The following is a 23,207-nucleotide window of genomic DNA, read 5'->3' on the forward strand; positions in this document are numbered from 1 at the left end:
ATAGCTTCAAAAACTAGGAACAAGGCTGAACTGAGGAAGGTGAAGGGTTGGGGATAGACAATGCAGAGCTTGTGACCTTGGCAAACAGTGGACAAAGGAAGAGCTCTACATGCTCACATGCGTCACTGAGCAGTGTCTGTCCCATCAATATTGAAGTGGCACATAGTGGCACTTGGAGTCCAGACGTGGTTCTGTCAACATGAGTAGGCCAGTTGGCAGGTTTTGCGCAGGTTCCAAAAGTGTTTGAATCAAAAAGGAATCCAGAAAACAGCAAATCTTGTCTTAGTAGCTATGAAGTCTACAAAAAGATGAAAGAAATATTAGTGACACTCAAGGTCACACTACAACAACAATAAGCCTTATCCCATTAGGTGGGGTCAACTATTTGGATTGTATGATGCCATTGTGCTCTATCATTTACCAAACTTTTAGGAATGTTATTACCTAAGAGGTTCGGTCAACAACTTTTATAAAGAGTTCTCTTTGGCCTTCCTCTACCCCTCTTTACTAGACTCAAAATTATTCATTCCACTCTCTATACCGACGCCTCCCGTGGTTTTCTTTGTATATATCCAAACCATCTTAAACAATTTTCTACCGTTTTCCCCTCAATAGATGCTACGCCTATTTTTTCTCATATATGCTCATTTCAAATTTTATCTTTATGTGTATGTCCGCATATCCATTCCAACATTCTTATCTCTACTACTTCAACTATATGCTCCTATTGTCCCTTTAAAGCCAACATTTACTACCGTATAACATAGCTAGTGTTATAGCAATTTGATAAAACTTCCTGTGGTTCAGACAGCTATATCTTATTCATTCACCAGGTCGGGAATTATATACAAGCTTAGGAATCAATCTGATCCCATAAACTGAGCCGAGGATATCGAAAGAGAATAAAAAACAATAAACTCAATATCTTTGACTATTCTAACCGATATTCCCCTGATAAAGGACACTAAATATTTACAATAATTACAATTCTACCCACACTTCCCTTCAAGTTTGTCAGGCACCTTTCGATCACAAATAACTTCTTTGGCCTTTCTCCAATTAAGCTACCTAGCTTATATCATGTATGCAACATTCCCATCATAAATAACTCACGGTCATACTGAGCAGAATAAAAGTCTATTGGAATGAAGTCACCACCGAAAAAAGCTGACCAAAAAAGAAGAGAGAGGAGACCACACCTTTGCTAAACATATGGGTAAAGCATCAGCCCTAAAAAGCTTCAAGGTTACTTTTTCTCTCCAACCAACCCTTGACACCATGACAAAAGGTTTTAAATTCTCACTTCAAAGTTTAGAATGGGGAAATTTACTTATAAACATAAAAAAGGTCTATTCTAGCGTTGAATTACAGCAAGGGACATTAGGAAATAATGAAATAGCTAAACTAGAAATAACTAAAAAAAATTACATCATTTACATTTTTCTAGGATTAAGAAAATTTTACCTTAAGACCATAATTTTTTCACCAAACCCTAAAGTAATTCTTATATGTATATGGAAAGGATTGATGTGACAACAGCTTATAGAATAGAGTCACATGTCCTATCTCACTACATTGGATGATTGGTAGAAAACTAATCGCTGTCTTTTTCTTTCTAAAACAAAAACTCAGCATTCAAATTCATAGTGGACCACGCATGAGTTTAGGCTGTAGTTAAAGATATCTTCCAACACATGTTCTTTTTAAATTATAAATAGGGAACATCACATTGCAAAACCAAAATGCCAAAAAAAATGAGCCAACCAGCGTAACATAAGAAAAGATTATTGACCCTATTGATTGCCAAGTTTACATCAACATTAGGAACTAGGCTTCTACCATCCATAAAACATCATAGTGGATATACCCTGCCATGTTGCTCATCAGCTGTGCATGTTGTTCATTCCTAATAATATTTTGCAGGGGAAAATTATGTTGAATCTGCAATGAAAACCTAGATATCATTAAAATCAGAAAGTGTCATAAAATCAATAGTTTAAGAAACACAGAAAAAGTAACAACATCACAAGCAATAAGACTATATGACAGTAGTATTATTACCGTGGATGGATTATGCATGTCATTTATCCAATTTCCAGATCCTGGACTTTCAACATGAATACCATTTTCACCATAACTTTGGAGCACAGAACTTATATCTCTAATTCTGTCCTGGAAAAAAAGAAGAAAGAAAGAAAAGAAAATGACCTTTTAGCAATAATTAAACATCCATGGCTGTGTTGAATGAGCCAAGAAACTCTTGTATATTCATCTTAGGTATGTATGAGAATATATATAGGAGAGAAAGCAATCATATCTCCAAGAATAATGGAGATTGATTCAGAGGAGGAGAAATAGGAAATAAGTCTAGTAAAAGCCTCCTACTCTTAACTACCCAGTATCCCACATAATAATAATAGATATTTACATTGAATATAATAAATACTAGGTCTAACCACACTCCCCTTCAAGTTGGATCATAGATACTAATCATGTCCAACTTGCTTATACAGCTATCAAATGCTATTCTTTGTAATCCTTTGGTGAGCACATCAGCAGCTTGGAGTCTTGTTGGCAGATAAATGAGACAAATGACTCCTGTTTCCCTTATAAAATGTTTGTCAATCTCTACATGTTTAGATCTTTCATGGTAAACTGGATTCAGAGCCATACTTATTGCAGCTTTATTATCACAATAAAGCTTCAATGAGGAATCAATTTTGACATGTATCTCATCCATGACTCTTTTTACCCATAGTACCTCTAAGATGCCTTGAGCTAGAGCCCTTAGTTCTGATTCTGCACTACTTCTTGAGACCACTCTTTGCTTCTGAGTCTTCCAAGAGACTAAATTTCCCCATACGAAGGAACAGTAACCTGATGTTGACCTCTTATCCTTGTATGTTCCTCCCCAATCTGCATCTGTATATATTTCTATAGATCTTAGGTTTTGTTTCTTAAACAGCAATGCTTTACCAGGTGTGCCCTTTAAGTACCTCAAGATTCTGTATGCGGCTTCCATATGCCTCTCTCTGGGGTTGCACATATACTGGCTTGCAACGCTTACTGCGAAAGCTATGTCTGGTCTAGTGTGAGATAGATAAATTAGTTTACCAACTAATCTTTGGTATCTTTCTTTGTCTATTGGCTCATTCTTTTCTTCTTCTTCTTCTTCTTCCTCCCTAAAACCGTCTTCCTTAGATTCAACTCCATTTGCCTCATCTTCCTGATTTTCCTTCGATTTCTTCCCTTTTTTCTTAACAACAATGGGTGTGTCTATAGGTCTACATCCCAACATGCCAATTTTGGCAAGTAAATCAATAATATATTTTCTTTGGGACACATAAATCCCTTGTTGTGACCTCGCAATCTCCATACCTAGAAAATACTTCAAGTTGCCCAAGTCTTTCACTTCAAACTCCTTCCTAGAGCCCTCTTTATTCTATCCACTTCCTCCTTATGATCATCTGTGACAATTATATCATCAACATATACAATGAGGATACATCTTCTTCCATTTTCCCTCTTCATAAACATAGTGCGATCAGCCAACCCCTACTTATACCCTTCAGCTCTCAAAACTGTTGAGAATCTGTCAAACCAAGCTCGAGGTGATTGCTTTAACCCATACAAAGATTTTTTCAGCTTACACACTTGATTGGTTCTCCTTGTCTCAAAACATGGGGGTAAAGTCATGAAAACTTCTTCTTTTAGGTCACCATTTAAGAAGGCATTCTTTATGTCTAGTTGATGTAGGGGCCAGTCCAAGTTTGCAGCTATAGAAATCAAAATTCTGATAGTGTTAAGCTTGGCCACAAGTGCAAATATTTCTTTGTAATCCAAGCCATATGTTTGAGTAAAACCCCTTGCCACCAACCTTACTTTTAATCTGTCTAATTTCCCATCAGCATCATATTTAGGGGTAAATACCCACTTATAGCTCACAATTTTCTTTCCTTTTGGAAGATCTACTATCTCCCACATGTCATTCTTTTCTAAGGCATTTACTTCCTCCATTACAGCCTTCTTCCATTCAGGTATACTTAGTGCTTCATGCACATCATTAGGAATCTTTACCTTGTCAAGATCAGTTATAAATGCACGAAATTGTGAGGATAATGTATGATAACTCACAAACCACTGAATAGGATGCTGTGTGCAGGCCCTCGGTTGCTTTCTAAGAGCTATAGGTAGGTCTAACTCATCCACTTCCTCCATTTCAGTCACCACTTCTACCTCGGGTTCTTGAGGAAAAACAGCACGTTCTACGTTCTCCGCTTCAGGAACCTCTTTCACTTCAGATTCTAGTTGTGCGTCAGTCATAATAGTCTCCCTTTTTTCCATTTCTTCCTTGAGTATAATGTATGGTAACTCACAAACCTCTGAATAGGATGCTGTGTGCAGGCCCTCGGTTGCTTTCTAAGAGCTATAGGTAGGTCTAACTCATTCACTTCCTCCATTTCAGTCACCACTTCTACCTCGGGTTCTTGAGGAAAAACAGCACGTTCTACGTTCTCCGCTTCAGGAACCTCTTTCACTTCAGATTCTAGTTGTGCGTCAGTCATAATAGTCTCCCTTTTTTCCATTTCTTCCTTGAGTATAATGTATGGTAACTCACAAACCTCTGAATAGGATGCTGTGTGCAGGCCCTCGGTTGCTTTCTAAGAGCTATAGGTAGGTCTAACTCATTCACTTCCTCCATTTCAGTCACCACTTCTACCTCGGGTTCTTGAGGAAAAACAGCACGTTCTACGTTCTCCGCTTCAGGAACCTCTTTCACTTCAGATTCTAGTTGTGCGTCAGTCATAATAGTCTCCCTTTTTTCCATTTCTTCCTTGAGTATAATGTATGGTAACTCACAAACCTCTGAATAGGATGCTGTGTGCAGGCCCTCGGTTGCTTTCTAAGAGCTATAGGTAGGTCTAACTCATTCACTTCCTCCATTTCAGTCACCACTTCTACCTCGGGTTCTTGAGGAAAAACAGCACGTTCTACGTTCTCCGCTTCAGGAACCTCTTTCACTTCAGATTCTAGTTGTGCGTCAGTCATAATAGTCTCCCTTTTTTCCATTTCTTCCTTAAGTAGGTTATTGGTGTCTCGTCCGATGTAATGCCAGCATCTTTATTATATTTTGAAAGACTTTTCACTTCAGTTTCTAGCCCAGGAACCCGAGAATTTTCTGGTATAGGTAACAAAGGATCTAAGCTCGGGAACAAAGGATCGTGGATTGAGTATTTCTCACTTCTCTCACTTTCCAAAGGCTGAAAATCACTCCCCCTCTCCCCATGAATTGAAGCACTTGGATAAAAAGGTTCATTTTCAGCAAAGGTAACATCCCGGCTGATGTGAAGTCATTTGATAGTAGGGTCAAAACATTTATACCCTTTTTGTGTGGAAGAGTAACGAAGAAAGAGACATTTGACAGCTTTGGGTTCCAATTTGTGGGAATGATGAGAGTGAACATAGTTGGTGCAGCCAAAGATTTTGAGGGGAAGATTAGTGGTAAGGTGAGTGACAGAGTAACATTCTTGTAATTTTTCAAGTGGTGAAATATAAGAGAGAACACGACTTGGCATGCGGTTGATTAAGTATGTAGCTGTGAGAATTGCATCACCCCAAAAGGATTTAAGAACATTGTAGGTGAAGAGTAAAGCACGTGCAACTTCTAACACGTGTTTGTTTTTCCTTTTCGCAATGCCATTTTGTTGAGGAGTATTAGGACAAGTGCTTTTATGAATAATTCCATGTTCTGTTAGAAACATATGCATGGTGTTATTGAAGTATTTAGTTCCATTATCAGTATGAAGCACTTGAATTGTGGTATCAAACTGGTTTTTTATCATTGTATAAAACTCAGAGAACACAGAGGGAACAGAGGATTTATCTTGCAATAAGTATACCTAAAACATCCTAGTATGATCATCAATAAATTTGATGAACCACTTTGTATTAGTTCAATTAGTGACACGAGTAGAACCCCACAAATCACTATGAATGACAGAAAAAGGATGAGTAGATTTGTAATCAATAGGTTTGAAAACGGATCTGTGATGTTTAGTGAGCTCACAATCAGTACAATGAAATGCAGCATTTTTATTGACTTGAAATTCTGGAAACAAATGGCATAAATATTGAAAATTTGGGTGACCTAGTCTCCTATGCCATAACATAAGATCTTTCAAGTCTTTATTTTCATAAGTAGATGTGACATTGCATTGAATTCGAGACCAAAGACTACTCATGGTTGATTCATCAAGGTAATAAAGACCATTATGCACCTTAGCACTCCCAATCATCTTCCCTGATGAGAGGTCCTGAAAAATACAATGAGTGGAACAAAAATGAGCCCAACAATTAGCCTGTTTAGTTAATTTACTAATGGACAACAAATTACAAGCCAAATATGGTACATGTAAAACATGTTCTAATTTCATAGCTTCAGAGATAACAACACTGCCTGTTCCTGCTATCGATGAAGATGACCCATTTGCTGTACTCACTGTTTCATTTCCAGTACTAGGGACATAGGTACTAAATAGCTTAGAATCTGAAGTCATATGATCAGTTGCCCCTCTATCCACAATCCATTTGAAGTTACTAGTAGAGGTAAGTAAGGCACAGTTACCTTTATGAGCCACAGACGCAGTATGATTTGGTTTCTGATTTTTCTCATTCTTCTGAAGCATACTGAGCATCTCGAGCAACTTACTGAGCTGTTCCTTATCAATCTCAGGTGCTGATGAGGTTGAATCTATTTTATCTGGTGGCACATCATGAGAAGCTTGGTATCCTCGTGTTTTTCCTTTTCTTGGCTTCCAATCAGTTGGTTTTCCATGGATATCCCAGCAATTGTCACTGGTATGCCCAATCTTCTTGCAATGTTCACAAGTAACCTTCCCTTTTTGATTCTTCTAATTTACGTCACTGCTCTTGCTTACAAGAGCAGCAGAATCTAGAGTAGGTACTGGAGTAGGAGTAGTGCCAAGAAGCATGACCTTGCCTCTTGAGGCTTCACGATGTACCTCAGAAAAAACTTCGTTGGTTGATGGGAGTGGTGCATGACTCAAGACTCGTCCTCGTACATCATCCAAGGACTGATTTAATCCAGCAAGAAACTGAAATACATGCTCATTTTCGACTTTCTCCTTATATCGAATTGCATCACTACTGCTAGACCATTCCACATCTGTCATTAAGTCTAGTTCCTGCCATACAGCATTCAGTTCTAACCAGAAGGCAATGACATCACGATCTCCTTGTTGCAGTGTCCATGCCTTCGTTTTGAGCTCATATATTCAAGCTAAGTCCTTCCCATCAAAGTATGAATCTCGTATAGCCTTCCAAATTTCATGGGCTGAGGGGAGAAACATAAAGCTTTGTTGAATTTCTGGAATCATGGCATTTATTAACCATGATGATAGCAGTGAATTTTCGGTGTGCCATTGCTGGAACTCTGCGTCTTGGGTCTTCTGGGATCTTCAATGAGCTATCAAGATAGCCCATTTTTCCTCGACCTCTGATCGCGAGTTTCATAGCTCGTGCCCACATATGGTAGTTTGTACCGTTTAGTTTCACTGATGTAACGTGTACCAATGATCCTTCGTGATTGGTAGTCGACCCGAAGGGACCACCTACCCTGCTCGGATCAGTCTTCAAGGACCCATCACTGTTCGACATGGGAGAACTGTGAACTAGGTTCGACTCGTGCTCGGTACTCTCTGTTTTAGAGTTCTCGGCGTCGGACAGCACTGGGAAGTCGCGGTGCTCTGATACCATGTAGTGAATGAGCCGAGAAACTCTTGTATGTTCATCTTAGGTATGTATGAGAATATATACAGGAGAGAAAGCAATCATATCTTCAAGAATAATGGAGATTGATTCAAAGGAGGAGAAATAGGAAATAAATCTCGTAAAAGCCTCCTACTCTTAACTACCCGATATCCCACATAATAATAACAGATATTTACATTGAATATAATAAATACTAGGTCTAACCACAATAGCCTTTGCAAGTGACCCATCAAATATAGATTTTACGGGCAACAGAGTCATATTTCAACATTCAACAATGAACACCATCTAAATTAGTGGTAAGAAATATTTAACAAATGTTGACTGCTCAAATGATGATATCTTTTTTATATAGAACAAAACGTTGATGAGAAGAGAGAACAGTCCATAGTAATTTAACTTATCATGAGTTCAAGAATAATTGGAGTATTAATAAAGGTTAAAATCTTGGGATTTTTCTGAAATCGTTCTTATTGGCAAATACTGTTGTTTTACTACTATATCTTTTACACTGGTAGAAGTCTCCAATTCTGTTTATATCTTTGAACGGGAATAGGGCTTCCTCCTCTTAATAGCTAAAAGAAAGTGCAGCTATTCCAACAACAAAGTAAGAATTAAGCCACAAAATAAAGGGGGGTGGGAGGAAGAAAGATAAGACAAATTATACATGATAATAAAGATTCACAGTCTTACATGTGAACTTCGGATCCTCCATTGTAATTGATCATGTAAATGCTGCACAAATGCATAATAACTAATTAAATTACAGATAAAAGAAATTATAAAACTATTCACAACCTTCAGAAAGTATACAAAAGAAAATGAACAGAGATCATACCTAAAATACATATACTCACATGCAAACAACAACACTGTTAGAGTTTGCGTTGGTTGCACATAGGTCTTTTGTACCTGTTTATTTTATTCTCTTCAATTCATGGTTATTTTCTCCTGATTCGGCCGCCAATTCATTTCCTCTATTACTTGGGTCATCATTAAGACCTTCATCAACAGAGGCTTTTAGTCTATACTAGTTCTTATCACGAGGCACAGACTCAATTGCAATTATTATCCTCTGAAATCTTCCTTTATTCTGATGTATGTCATACGGCACACAAGTATGTTATTTCCACCAAACGCCAATGACCTTAAGTTTCCACCCTAGGATGCGAAAAGCAAGGGAGTGTTGCAGATCACAGGTGCTTCTCATGGGTCTTATCTTTTCCTTTAATCTCTTTAATCCAAGGTAATTTGTTCTGATTCTGCCTCCTATTTATATCTTTCTATCATCAAGGTCTTTGATTCGTTTCATTAAAAAATTAAAGTATATTTGCATTTTGTGAACTTGCAGTGATTGATTGGGAAATATGTTCCCTGCATCCCTCTGCCTGCACACTCTCTCTGGTTAAATGAAACCAAGCATTTAAAGCCATTTTCCCTCATAAATAGCACAAACATGAAACAACCGTGATAATAATGGGCCTTAATAACGCAGAGTCTGAATAATATATTTTCATCAAAAAAAAATTAATAAACAAATACAAGGATTGAACAATACCAATAACAACTACACTAATTAAAGCACTCTATTCAGCAGGAAAACCCATAAGGAGCCTGAAGTACAAGGAAAGCTACTTAATGAGGTACTGATTTAATTGGAGAGATAGGGTTCAATACAAGGGTATTGTGAATGAATAAATAATTCACCCAGTGTGTTTATATTAATGAGGAAAGGCTTAGCAAGAGCAGAGGAAAGTAGTCAATTGTGAATGAGTAAACCACTCAGTGTGTTCATACTAATAACGAGGAACGGGCACCCCTGTGAATGAAATTACAGCCTGTAGCTCACAAGAGCTCTGGAAAGTAGGATTACTCCAAGGCTATTGCCTCTATTCATTAAAGTACCATAAGCCTTACAAGTTCACATCAGCAAAATCTTTCTAGGCGACATCAATTCATGATATCAACATACTATCATTCACATCTACTAAGTAGACATTTCAGTAACATATCAAAGCTTTTGGGGATGAAAGTGCCGCAACAGCTATGTGCCTCTTTCACAAATCTCCCTTAACTATTGGTTTTTTTTAAAAAAGAAGAAGAAGAAGAAGAATTGATAAAGAGGTTCAATTCAAGATCTATGCAAATCAGTACATCGCATGTTTCACCAATCATTTTTCCAGTATTACATTATCCATACCTTTATGCTGTTGGATATGGCAGAAGCATTCATAACACGAGGCCATAAACTATATTCAGCAAGTAACCCCAGCATCGATTTCATGAAGACATATCTCTCATCATCTGCAGCCTAGAAAATAGCTTATCATAAATAACAGCAGCAAGAGTACAAAAGCATGTACCATAAAAATAAGGCCATCCTTATGATATAGAGGTTTCAACATAAAACAAGAAACCATGACTTTTATGTTCAATCTTTTCACTAGCTAAAATCAGTGAACTCAGTATCACAACGCCCAAGTTATTTACATGATTGGTATCCATAATGATAGTTAGAAGAGGGTAGGAGATAGGTCAAGGAAGAAGGAGGTACAGTGTGTAGGAATTCTCATCAACTGACATATCAGCTCGTCAAGTCAGGTTACAAATTATTTACTTAGTTAGAATATAACTAAATAACTGCCAAAACAGTATGACGGAATTCTGCAAGAAGCTTCATAGCCTCCCTTTTGCTGCACACCATTGCTGCTGTTATTGACAAACCCTAATTCTCATTAACCCTCTGAAATCATGTTTGTCTAAATGACATGATTTCCTGGCACATAAGGCATACAACAACAACAAGCCTTATCCTACTTGGTGAGTCAGCTACATAGATTATATGACGACATTGTGCTCTATCATTTATCAAGCTTTTAAGAATGTTGTTAACTAAGAAATCTTGGTCAACAACTTCCATAAGTGTTCTCTTTAACCTTCCTTTACCCCTCTTAACTTAACTCAAAATTATCTATTCCACTCTCCTTACCGGTACCTCTCACAATCTTTTTTATACATGTCCAAGTCATCTAAAATGATTTTCTACCATTTTTCCCTCAATAGATGCTATGCCTACTTTTCCTCGCATGTGCTCATTTCGGATTCTATCTTTACATATATGCTTGTACATCCATCTCAACATTCTCATCTCTACTACTCCAACATAGCTGGTCTTATAGTAGTTCAATAAAACTTCCCTTTAAGTTTATTAAGTACCTTACAATCGCAAATAACTCCCTTAACCTTTCTTCAATTAAACCACCCGACTTGTATCCCATGTGCAAGATCCCCATCAATTTCACCATCATGTTGAATAATAACTCCTAAATATATAAACTTTTTCACTTGAGGTATAAATTGATTTCCCAATTTTACTTCCAAATTAATTAAGTCATAACTATGGATTTTTTTTTAATTTAAGTCATATTATTATCTCATTTATTTATTTATATTTTATTTACTTTCCTTTTTCCTTCATCTCAACGGCCCCTTTGACCTAAGTCTGAGCTTATAGATTGTATCATGGGATGGGGTAAAAATGGAATAAGAGGCTGACCTATAGTCTTTATTCCTACATATATTTATTTGACTTCTTAAAAAATTACACAGGAATTATTTCTCCTATTTTCTCGACCTCTCTCCCTTTCCTATTTACCTTCATGAGCTGGCTCTCTGACATGTTAGAACGCTGAAATGCAGTCTTCAGACCCCAACAAGGAAAGAAGGTATCCTTTTTAGATATGCCCTAGCCTCCTAGATTTAAAGACTCTCAACCTACTTCCAACATCACCCATAAGCTGAATGGACTAACCTACCTTCAATGCAGTCAACCTGTGCTAATGTTTGTGTGGGATTTTTAAGAGGAGAAATATGATTTTCCATTGATCATAATAATAGGATATAGAAGACTATATATACACAAAGCTAGGAGATAAGCAAATAAATGGCTAATAAATGCTAATAATTCTAATAAATCCTATTAACTCCTAATAATTAGATAATAATATTTTCAATAAATACAATATCTCCCCACTCCCCCTCTAGTTGGATCATAGATGTTAATCATGTCCAACTTGCTTATGCAACTTTCAAATGCGGGCTTATGTAATCCTTCGTCAAAACATCTGCAGCTTGAAGGTTTGTAGGTAAATAAATCAAACATATGATTCCTTCTTCCACTTTTTCTCTAATGAAATGCCTATCCACCTCCACATGTTTTGATTTCTCATGTTAAACAGGATTTAAGGCCATGCTTATAGCTGCCTTATTGTCATAATAAAGTTTTAATGGTGAGTCCACTTCGACATGTATCTCTTTTAGGATTAGTTTCAGCCATAACTCTTCCATTATTCCTTGAGCCAAAGCTCTTAACTCGGACTCAGCACTACTCTTAGAGACAACCCTTTGCTTTTGACTCTTCTAGGTAACCAAGTTTCCCCAAACAAAGGAACAATAACTAGAAGTTGATCTTCTATCAAGATGAGTTCCTTCCCAATCTACATCTGTGTAGACCTCTATGGTTCTCTGTTCTTGTTTCTGGAAGAATAACCCTCTACCAGCAGTACCCTTTAAATATCTCAAGATCTTATAGACTGCTTCCATATGCTTCTTCTTTGGTTCAGACATGTATTGACTAGCCATACTTACTGCAAAGGCAATATCAGGTCTTGTATGGGAGAGGTAAATCAACTTCCCGACAAGCCTTTGATATCTCTCTTTATTAGTGGCCTCTTCATTCTCATTGTCTTCTTCAACCTCATCATAAGAATCTTCTTCTTCTTTTGACTCTTCCTTATTCTTCTTAGGCTTCTTTTTCTTTGAAACCACAATAGGGGTTTCAGCTAGCCTACACCTAACATACTGTTTCCTTTAGAAGATCAAGTATATACTTCCTCTGAGATACATAAATACCTTTCCTTGACCACGCAACTTCCATCCCAAGGAAGTATTTCAAGGCACCAAAGTCTTTTACCTCAAAATCTTTGCCCAAACAACCTTTACTCTTGTGATTTCCTCAAGATAATCTCCTGGAAGAATAATGTCATCAACATATACAATAAGGATACACCTTTTACCTCCCTCAACTTTAACAAACATTGTATGGTCTGATAATCCCTGCTTATAGCCTTCTCGCTTGAGGACTTTTGAGAATCTGTCAAACCATGCCCTAGGAGACTGCTTTAGGCCATATAGAGATTTCTTCAATCTAAATACTTGATCACCTCTGCCCCTATCAAATCCTAGTAGTAGAGTCATGTAAACTTCTTCTTTTAGTTCTCCATTTAGGAAAGCATTCTTGATGTCAAGCTGATGGAGTGGCCATTCTAGATTAGCTGCTACGGATAAGAGAAGTCTAATGGTGTTTAATTTTGCCACTGGTGCAAAAGTCTCTTTGTAGTCGATACCATATGTCTGAGTAAACCCTCTTACTACCAAGCGTGCTTTTAACTTGTCAAGAATTCCATCGGCCTTGTACTTTGGGGTAAAAATCCACTTGCAGCTTACAAGCTTCTTGCCACTTAGCCTTTGAACAATCTCCCACGCTCCATTCTTCTTTAGGGCTCTCATTTCCTCCATGACTACATTTCTCCATTCTGGTATTTCCAATGCCTCTTCAATATTATTGGGAACAACAACTTTATCTAGACTAGTGACAAAAGCACGATAACTTGGAGAAAGAGCCTTGTAGGATATGTACTTTTGTATTGGGTGCAAAGTACAAGAGCAAGGTTGTTTTCTGAGAGCAGTGGGTAAATCAAGATCAGATTGAACACTCACCTATTCAGGACTTTGCTCAGGTGATTCCGGAGCTACCACTGGTTTTGACTCCTTGGTGCTTCAAATACAAATTGCTCTCCTTCCTTGGATTTATGCTTTCGAGAATAAACCAACAAGTCTTTGTCTTTTTGCCTCTCTGTATCTCCCCATGATGTTGAATTATCTTCTGTGACTGGCACAAGAGATGGTGATGGTGGTAAGGGTTCGGATGAGAGTGATGGTTCTGGTAATTGAGGTGGTAATGACTCTGCTGGTATGGACCAAGAATAAGGAAGCACTTGTTCTTTGTTAATCTCTTGTTTCCAAGTCTGAGATTCACCTATACTCTCCCCCTGAATTGAAGAATTGGGGTAAAAGGGCATATCTTCATGAAAAGTAACATCAAGGTTTACAAACATGTGTTTGGAAATAGGATCGAAACATTTGTATCCCTTTTGAGTAGGGGAATAACCAACGAATATGCATTTTGTAGCACGAGGTCCAAGTTTACTAGATTGATGGATGTGAACAAAGGCTGTACACCCAAAGACACGAAGAGGGATGTTGGTTTCAATATGAGATATGGAGAAAACACTTTGCAATTTTTGAAGAGGAGTATCAAAAGACAAAATACGACTAGGCATTCGATTGATGAGATAGGTTGCAGTTAAGATGGCATCCCCCCAATAAAACTTTGGGACATTATGGGTGAACATGAGGGCCCTAGCCACTTCAAGAATATGTCTATTTTTCCTTTCTGCAATCCCGTTTTGTTGAGGTGTATGGGCACAAGTGCTTCGATGGACAATGCCATACTTGTGAAAAAAAGTACTTAAGCCTTGGTTAAAACATTCAATACCATTGTCGGTATGTAGAACTTGGATATTTGTGTTGAATTGGGTTTTTATCATGGTAAAGAAATTGATAAATACAAATGCAGTCTCAAACTTGTCTTTTAGGAGATACACCCAGCAGACACGAGTATGATCATCGATGAAGGTAATAAATCATTTTGATTTGGTGCGGTTTGGGATACGAGATGGACCCCATAGATCACTATGTATGGGAACAAATGGTTTGGTGGGTGTATACGGTGTTCTAGGAAATGATGTTCGTTGGTGCTTTACCAGTTCACACACTTCACATTTGACATCATGGTTGGTAGGGCAAAGGTTTGGGAACAAATGAGATAAATAATGAAAATTAGGATGCCCCATCCTCTTGTGCCATGACAGAATATTTGTATCTTTAGATGTCAATATAGAGTTACATACATTAGTGGCTTGATGGTGACTCACTCTAGCATTCTCAAGGAAGTAGAGTCCCTCACACTCTTTAGCACGTCCAATTGTCATACCCAATGATAGATCCTAAAAGACACAATGGGTTGGAAGAATATTAGCACAACATTTAGATTGCTTTGTTAGTTGGCTAACAGACAACAAATTGCATGCTAATTTTGGTACATGAAGAACAGATTCTAGAGTGATAGATTCAGAGATACGAATACTCCCTTTCCCCGCAATAGGAGCAAGAGACCCCTCTGCAACTTTGACTTTCAAATTTCCAACACATGGAGTATGTGGAAAATAATTGGTGGTTATTGGTCATGTGATCTGATGCGCCAGAGTCTACGATCCACACTATTTCAGTCCTCGACATTTTTAAGGCTTGAAGAAAATTACCTCTTTGTGCCAAGAAGACAAAAACTGACTATGGAATCTAACTAACATATAGTGCATCAGATTCAACAACTTTTGATGACAGTTTTGCAAGTTTCGTCATCCATTGTTGAAAGCTTATGAGCAAACGGGTACAAATCAGATCAAGAAGACCAAGACATACCACTTCTAGGATTAAAAGTCCCATTTTCCTCAGAAATTTCTGGGTATTTGTGTTCTTTAGGTCCAATTTGTTTGGACAGTATGCACATTCAACGAACAAGGCGAAGGCTTGGAAGACTCACAACAGGAAAATGCTGAGACTAGGTCGGAAATGGTCCATCATTGCTGGAACAAGTCGTCGTTGCCGAAAACAGCTCGCCACATGCTCGGACTCTCCCTCTGACGCAGACTGGACGAGTGGCACATGTGACAGCCCCGCGCCGTCGACGGATGCCAAACTTCCGGGTTGTGCCGATCGGAGGTCTCTAGTCCTTCCTTGGTCGGTGGTGAGATCTAACGGCACCTCTCGTCCTCCATTAGGGTTTTGTCCATCAGCTAGTTTGAAACTGTGCTATACAGCAGAACAAAAACCAGCTAGGGTTCTGATCTAATAAGCTCTGATACCATATGCGATTTTTGAGAGAAGAAATATGATTTTTCATTGATCATAATAGTAGGACATAGAAGACTATATATACACAAAGCTAGGAGACAAGCAAATAAATGGCTAATAAATGCTAATAATTCTAATAAATCCTATTAACTCCTAATAATTAAATAATAATATTTACAATAAATACAATATCTCCACAGTTTGCAAGTGGAGGGGTAAAGAAGAGTACTTGACTGGTGAGACTGCTCAACCTGCAAAAGATAATCCAAAGTACAAGGTATGGAATGCCGGAAAACAATATTTTTATGTCTTGGTTTGCTAATTCTATGTTTATGAAGATTGGAGATACCTATCTATTCTACAAGGCTAGTGATATTTAGGGGAGCATTAACAGGCCCATCAACATGAGGATTTTCAAAAAAATCCTACAAAATTGAAAGCTTGTGGACTCTTGGGGGGAAAAGATATTTTTTTTAATCAATCTAAATAGAGTTACATCCAAATAGATACATCACGGCTAATCAAAGCTAGTAAACACTAATCAATGCTAGTAAAGGCCAATAACAGCCGTACAATCAGAATACAGTCAGCAATAATAAAATTTAAAGATATTCCCAAACTACCCCTCAAGTTGGATCATGAATATTAATCATATCCAACTTGCTAATGCATTCATCAAAATTCTCTCTCGAAAATCCCTTGGTGAGGGCATTGGCAATTTTCTTTTTTGATGCAACATATATAAGGCACACTACTCCACTTTCAATCTTTTCCTCGATAAAATGTCTGTTCACTTCAATATGTTTTATTCTATCATGCTAAACTGAATTATGAGATATGCTTATCTACCTTGCTATCAAAATAAAGTCTAATAAGCAATTCCATGTCAATGTTGCAGTTCTTTGAGAAGTATTTATAACCACTGGCCTTCACAAATTCCATGAGCAATAGTTCTAAACTCAACTTCTGCTGCACTCCTAGATACCACATTCTGTTTCTTACTCTTCTAGGTTACTAAATTGCCCCAAACGAAGGTACAATCCCCACATGTAGATCTTCTATTTTCTGAAGTGCCTACCCAATCAGCATCAGTAAATATTTCAACATTAGGTTGTTCACCCTTTTTGAAGAATGATCCCTTTAATAGGGTACATTTTAAATACCTCAAAATTCTATACACAACTTATAGTTGGATTTCCCTTGGTAAATGCATATGCTGACTTACGAAACTCACAACAAAGACATCTAGTTTTATACGTGACAAGTATATCAATTTTCCTACCAAACTTTTTTACCTTTCCTTGTCAACCAATTGGCCTCCCTCCTCCTCCTCCTCATGTTCATCTTTCTCTTCTCCTTTCTTCTTCTTGTTCACTCCAATAAGAGTATCAATTGGTTTGCATTCCAGTTTCTCTCATGAGATAAAGGACATATTTTCTTTGTGGGATACATATCTCCCTCTTGGCCTAGCTACTTCCATGCGTAGAAAATAGTACATTTGGCCAAGATCTTTTACTTCAAATTCAGAGGCTAGGACCTTTTCTAGTCTCTTTATCTCCTCAACGTCATCTCCATTTAGGATGATGTCATCTACAATCTACAAAGAAAATTAATATGGCCCTTTTTCCTTCCATGTGTCTAACAAAGAGTGTATGATCAGATTATCCCCAGTGATAGCACTCCGTTTTTAGCATCTTTGAGAATATATCAAACCATGCTCTAGGCGATTGCTTCATCCCATGAAGGGATTTCTTTAACTTGCAAACTCTACTGCTTTTGCCATTGGTTAAATAAATTCAAATAAAAAAGGTAGATAATGGCCGATCTAACAATAACAACAAGCCTTTACCCACTAGGTGGGGTTGGCTACATGGATTGCAAGAAGCCATTGTGCTCTATCATTTATCAAGCTTTTAAGAATATTATTAATTAAAAGATCGGGTTCAATAACTTCTAAGAGCATTCTTTTAGGCCTTCCTCTACCCCTCTTTTATTGAAGACTCATATAAGAAAAACAAAATAGTCTTAACTGCTTGACAAGGATTTGAAAATTTTTTAACAATAATGATTAAAGATCAAGACGAGAAAAAGAAAATTAAATATCAACTAGCTGACTTCTACTCCGCAAAAGTCATGGCCATGGCACTATATAAGCATTAAAACAAAAATGCTGACAAATAGTTATTGAAATGGATACTAGTTGCAATTCACATTCTTAACCTTTAGGTGTGGCTCTTTTGGTTGTGAATATAACTAGAGTGCTTTTTGAGATGGTAAGAAATAAACTTTTTTTTTTTTTTTTTTGGGTTGGGGTGGAGGGTTGGTCTCTATTCACTTCCATCGTGCAGGAGAGAGGGATTTCCACTCCTCGATGATATCAGGCAAGCCTTAAACTCTAGCTCAAAAAAACAATACCTTTAAGATCCACAAGGGACAACCCCTAGAACATCGTTATGTCACGGGACCATTACTCTCTCCCAAAAGGTTAACCCATTAGGGCGTGCAGCACATCCGCTTATATAGCCAAGACCCTCCCCAAGTCCTTCCAATGTGGGACCTGACAACTCCCCCGTCACGGGTGGCCCACCAGAGGGACCCACCGACTGGGCAAACTCGGATTTGGCTCTGATACCACTTTGTCACGGGACCATTACTTTCTCCCCAAAAGGCTAACCCATAAGGGCGTGCAGCACACCCACTTATATAGCCAGGACCCTCCCCAAGTCCCTCCGATGTGGGACCTGACACTTAGTTCTACAACCCATAAAGAGACTGTAAAAATAATCCTTTTTCAGAAAAAGAAGAGATAGAAACAACTTTGGATTAAAAAATCTTGCTTCCATTTTAACCAATGACAAAATAATTGTTACATGGCAACATGGATAGTCATGGATGGCCTTCAAAGTTAATTCTGTCTCTGTTAAAAAGTCAATCAGTTAGGTCCACAAGTCAGGTAGTTAAGAGTAACTACCAGATTGGTGTTAGTTACTTCTCCTAGCTGTAACAGAAATGTGGGTCTGTTTCAGTTTGTTGAATGAATTGAATCTTTTTCTCTGCATTACTATTCTCACTTCTGTTCCTATTCTATGGTGACTTCGCAGTTTGCACCAATAATTCTGCAAAAAAATGAACAGTGACAAGGAACTTTTGCTCCTTACATTCCCTAAACCTTTAAAGTGAATAGATGGGGGGAAAACCATAGATCAGCTGGACAAAGATGACTCCTATTAATTAAATTACCTTTAAATCATGAGCCAATTTTAAGTTTTGCTCCAGATCACCCTTTCTTCGAGCCAACTCATGGGATGCAGAAGCAATGGCTTCATTTTGCTTTTCATCAATTGCCTAAGCAAATAAATTTTCAAAATTATCTTTATCCAAGTAAAATTCCAAAGATAATAACTTTTCCAAGAAATCACATACCATTCTTAGTTCAGAGAATTTTCTCTCTAATTTGCATTTTTCATTCAGTAGATGCAATTCCTGTTGTCAAGAATTAATTAATTTCTTCAAATATCAATTATGTATAAATAATATTTCTGGTATAAATTTCATACTTTCACACAAGCAACAGCAATCTGCTCACGAAGGGAGAGGATCTCCGCTTCCTGTGCCCTGGCTCTTGAATAAAGCTCCTGCACCATAATCATAAAATTTGATATATCATGCGTAGCTTCTCGTGCGATCAAGAGAGATCACATGCAAAAATGCAATGTAGTCTTGCTCTTGTAGCTATTCTTTTGTGTGTTAGAATACACTAAATCAAAAAATTATTACCATAGCCTCTAGGTCATCGATGTGATTGAGGTCATCACTGCTTTTGAAATTTTGTTTTGCTAGTTGAGCATCAAAATTGTGCCTACGTTGGAACACAATATAACAAAAGTTGAAATACAACTCAATCAAAATATAAAATAAATCAAGAAGAAATAGGGAATAGAAGTTCTAGTCACTTGTAAAATTGTAGAATTTAGATAAAGAACCCAGAAATATTGAAGAATATCAATCAGATTGGCTGCATCTTCCGATCATGTAATTTTCTATTTAATAGGGCAGCAATAAATCCATGGTTTAGAGGAGGACTAGACACTCATTATCATTCCTCCAAATAACTTAAAAATATGATCGACTTTTTAAAATTAAAGATAATATTAATAACAGTAATAATATATCAGCAATTATTTGTACTAAAATAACTAAACACTCTCCTTCAAGCTGGAGAGTGGATATCTACCATTCATTGCTACCAAGTCTTCGAACTACACTCTAGATAATGCCTTCATTAGTAGATCAATCGCTTGTTTATTAGCATGACCATAAGTGAGACTTATGACTTTAGAGTTCAACTTTTCTGTGATGAAGTTCTTGTCCTGCTCCGCATGCCTTGTTCAAGCAGATCCAACATATACTTTCTCTGTGACATGGCAACACCACATTTAGATGTTACTACTTCAATGCCCAGAAAATACACCACAATACTTCAAGACTTTGCATTTCAAACTCTTGAGCCAATGCCCTATTCAACTGTTCAATTTCATCATCAAAATCAATCAAGACTATAATATCATGAACATAAACTATAATAACAACTATTTCCCATCATCAAAAATTTTGGTGAACAAAGTGTGGCCAACTTGTCCTTGGATACACTTGTAATTCTATCCAACTAGGCCCTCAATAAATGCTTGAGTACGTTTAAGGATTATGGAGTTTGCACACTTCTTCTTCCACTTCTTCCACCATAGTCAACCTTAGTACCAAGAGGATTCTCCATGCACACTTCGTCCTGTACATTACCAATTAGAAAGGCATTTTTGACATCAAGTTGGTATAATCAACAGTAGGATTTGCTTCTTCTAGGGCAGCAACAGTCCATCCAACTGAACTGAATGCTTTATACATGTCCAAGGTATTTTTTATGAGAGATATTATCAACAAAAGCTCCATAGTGACAAGGCATGGTACACGATCTGACACCTTTTCTAAGTGCAATGGGTGTATGAAACTCATGTTTTCTCCTTTTTTTAAAAACAGCTCCAGTATTCTTCAGTATGAAATATGTCAGTCATCCAGAAAAGTAAAGGCTCATCTAACCTTCCCAAAATTATAGTGCCTCACATCCCCCTGAGTCAAAAATAAAAAATATAACTAAGACTAGGTGGTTCGTAACAGTTATCCATGACCATTCCAATTTAACTTGGATTTATATAATGAATGCAAAATGTGAAGTTTCACTCAGAAACTTTCATAGACATACAGACCCAATTTCACACAATTAAAAATCCACCGTTCTGGCAATGTCAAAGATTATTTAACTCAACTCTTGAGGAATATCCAAAGGCTGAGCACCAGAGTTTGTGTTGATACACTTCAGCAAAATGGCATAACTGAACAAGAGAAAAAAAAAATAACCTTCTAAAGGTAGCTAGATGGCTAATGCAAGGAAAAATGTTCCTAAAATAATTTAGGGGGACGTACTGACACCAAGCCATTTAATGGAGGCCATCTGAAGTCCTCAGGTATAAATCTCTTTGTCAAAACTTCTCAAACCTTTTTTCTCAATCAGTTGTTTCCACTCTAAAGTGAAGATATAGTTTGTTGATAGAGACATTATTTTGCAGACAAGCAAGATTACAGAGAAGTGGAAAAGCCTCCATAGAAAAGAGACACTTGATCTTTATATCCAGCAAAAATCTAAGATGATGACCATGCCCCAAGCTGAAAGCGATTAGTGATAAAGAGTATCAAATGGGAAATGAATTTCCCAGCACACACATGGGATAGATTGAAAACTTTCTTAGCATCCAATAATTTGATGTAAAACATATTTTGGATTACTTGGGGCAACAAGGAGATAATCCTTGGGAGTCTAGGAGAAAACACCAAACCTAAGCACCAACTCAAAACATAGTCCTAGGCACCGAATTTTCAAGACTTAAACTCCCCTCCTTTTTTGACCAATATCAAATCTCCCAATGAAGAAGATGGTCCATTCTCAGAACAAAGACAGTAGTCCATCCACCAGGTTAGACAGGACAAACAAGTCTTAGGTGATACACCCGCTCAGAAAAAGAAATCTCCCTTTACACATATGGAGAGTTAGAGACATGACAAACCACCAGGACAAGAATATCGGCAAGTCTCAATATATTTCTCCAAAAGGAGAATAGTCTCATTTTCAAACTGGGCAAAAAAGACCAAAACCTATTCCAAGCCTACAAGAAATACTCTCAACAGCAACTATCCAGTTTCTCATAATCTTAATGTTAAGCACATCAAACCCTAAAATAAACTGGAAGAAAGAGCATACCCTTCCAAACTCCTGTATATCCTCAAAACCATGATTTTATCTCACATAAGACAATCACAATAAAAGTAGAAACAAAGGAACAAGCAAAAGTCCACTTTCTTCATTTGACAGCAAAGCCACATCTCACTGAAACAGGATCTATGAATCCCTACAGCCCTTCCCAACAAAAAGCTTTTGTAATAGTACTTAGAAGAGAAACTATGAAATGATAATGATTTCTTTCAGAATCTTATGATTAGCGTCAAGAAGAAAGAAACACATATTATATAAAGAGAATATAAAAAAATATAAATATGATTTAAATATATGAAATTCTGCACAACTTATATTTCTTTCCTTTACCGTTTTTAATCATTTGATTAGTAAGAATTTTTAGCCTCCTAAAAGTGCACAATATACTTTGACCTGAATGAGTCTCTATTCAATAAATTTTCCATGTGAAAGGGTCCTGACAAAAACCAATAATCAATCAAGGCTTAAAATATAACCTACATAAGAAGTAGTAATACAAGAAGAAGAAGAAGAAGAAGAAGAAAATCTTCAACATCCTAAAGGAAATATGAAATAAGTAAAGTAAATTATACCGAAACATTTTCATATACTACCTGTCCAGAAGAATCCCGGAAACTTGACTCTGGATCCCATTAGTTTTTAGTCCTTGCAGAGAACTTTCAACCGAAGACATGGAGTTACCAGAATAGGGTTGCCATGAACATAAGATATAACTGTATCATAGCTGATTGCTTTCATTATCACCTACGATTACTGCATTTTTCTCTCATTTTATCCCCTTAGCTCATATCAAAGTTCCTGTAAGATTTTTTTCCGACCAGGAAAGACATGTATCAAGAACAAACACATGGAGCAGTTAATATCTTACTAGATACCCTAAAGCAAAAGTATGAACTGCTATTTTACTTCCCAACATCTTTTTTACAATAATATTAATTCTCAATACAAGAAAACCGAAGCATCCATACAATCATATATCATCTTATTTCAACAAGAAAATTTTCAATGCTTTGGCAGGCATTAACATATATTGTTATGATGATACAATAACATAACAGAT

The 23,207-nt window shown here is 37.1% G+C and overlaps 1 protein-coding gene across 2 annotated transcripts in view; it reads right to left on the reverse strand.

The window, feature by feature from the left end:
- Positions 1-23,207, reverse strand: part of LOC129288209 (uncharacterized) — a 35,033-nt gene that overhangs the window by 11,092 nt on the left and 734 nt on the right. Inside the window, exons 1-10 of one of the 2 annotated variants that reach the window (XM_054924702.1) lie at positions 22,741-22,880; positions 20,060-20,239; positions 19,603-19,684; positions 19,383-19,460; positions 19,249-19,308; positions 19,066-19,170; positions 9,992-10,102; positions 8,485-8,526; positions 2,062-2,172; positions 1,868-1,941 (exon numbers count right to left, since the gene is read on the reverse strand). In XM_054924702.1, the coding sequence (XP_054780677.1) occupies positions 1,868-1,941; positions 2,062-2,172; positions 8,485-8,526; positions 9,992-10,102; positions 19,066-19,170; positions 19,249-19,308; positions 19,383-19,460; positions 19,603-19,605 (584 nt within the window). In that variant the 5' untranslated portion in view covers positions 19,606-19,684; positions 20,060-20,239; positions 22,741-22,880. Of the gene's footprint in view, positions 1-1,867; positions 1,942-2,061; positions 2,173-8,484; positions 8,527-9,991; positions 10,103-19,065; positions 19,171-19,248; positions 19,309-19,382; positions 19,461-19,602; positions 19,685-20,059; positions 20,240-22,740; positions 22,946-23,207 lie in introns of those variants that run through there. The other variant, XM_054924701.1, reaches the window with a different exon arrangement.

The sequence above is a fragment of the Prosopis cineraria genome, unplaced genomic scaffold (assembly GCF_029017545.1).
Source record: "Prosopis cineraria cultivar Desert tree isolate PC_DT_omini unplaced genomic scaffold, ASM2901754v1 PC12, whole genome shotgun sequence".
Classification (NCBI taxonomy): domain Eukaryota; kingdom Viridiplantae; phylum Streptophyta; class Magnoliopsida; order Fabales; family Fabaceae; genus Prosopis; species Prosopis cineraria.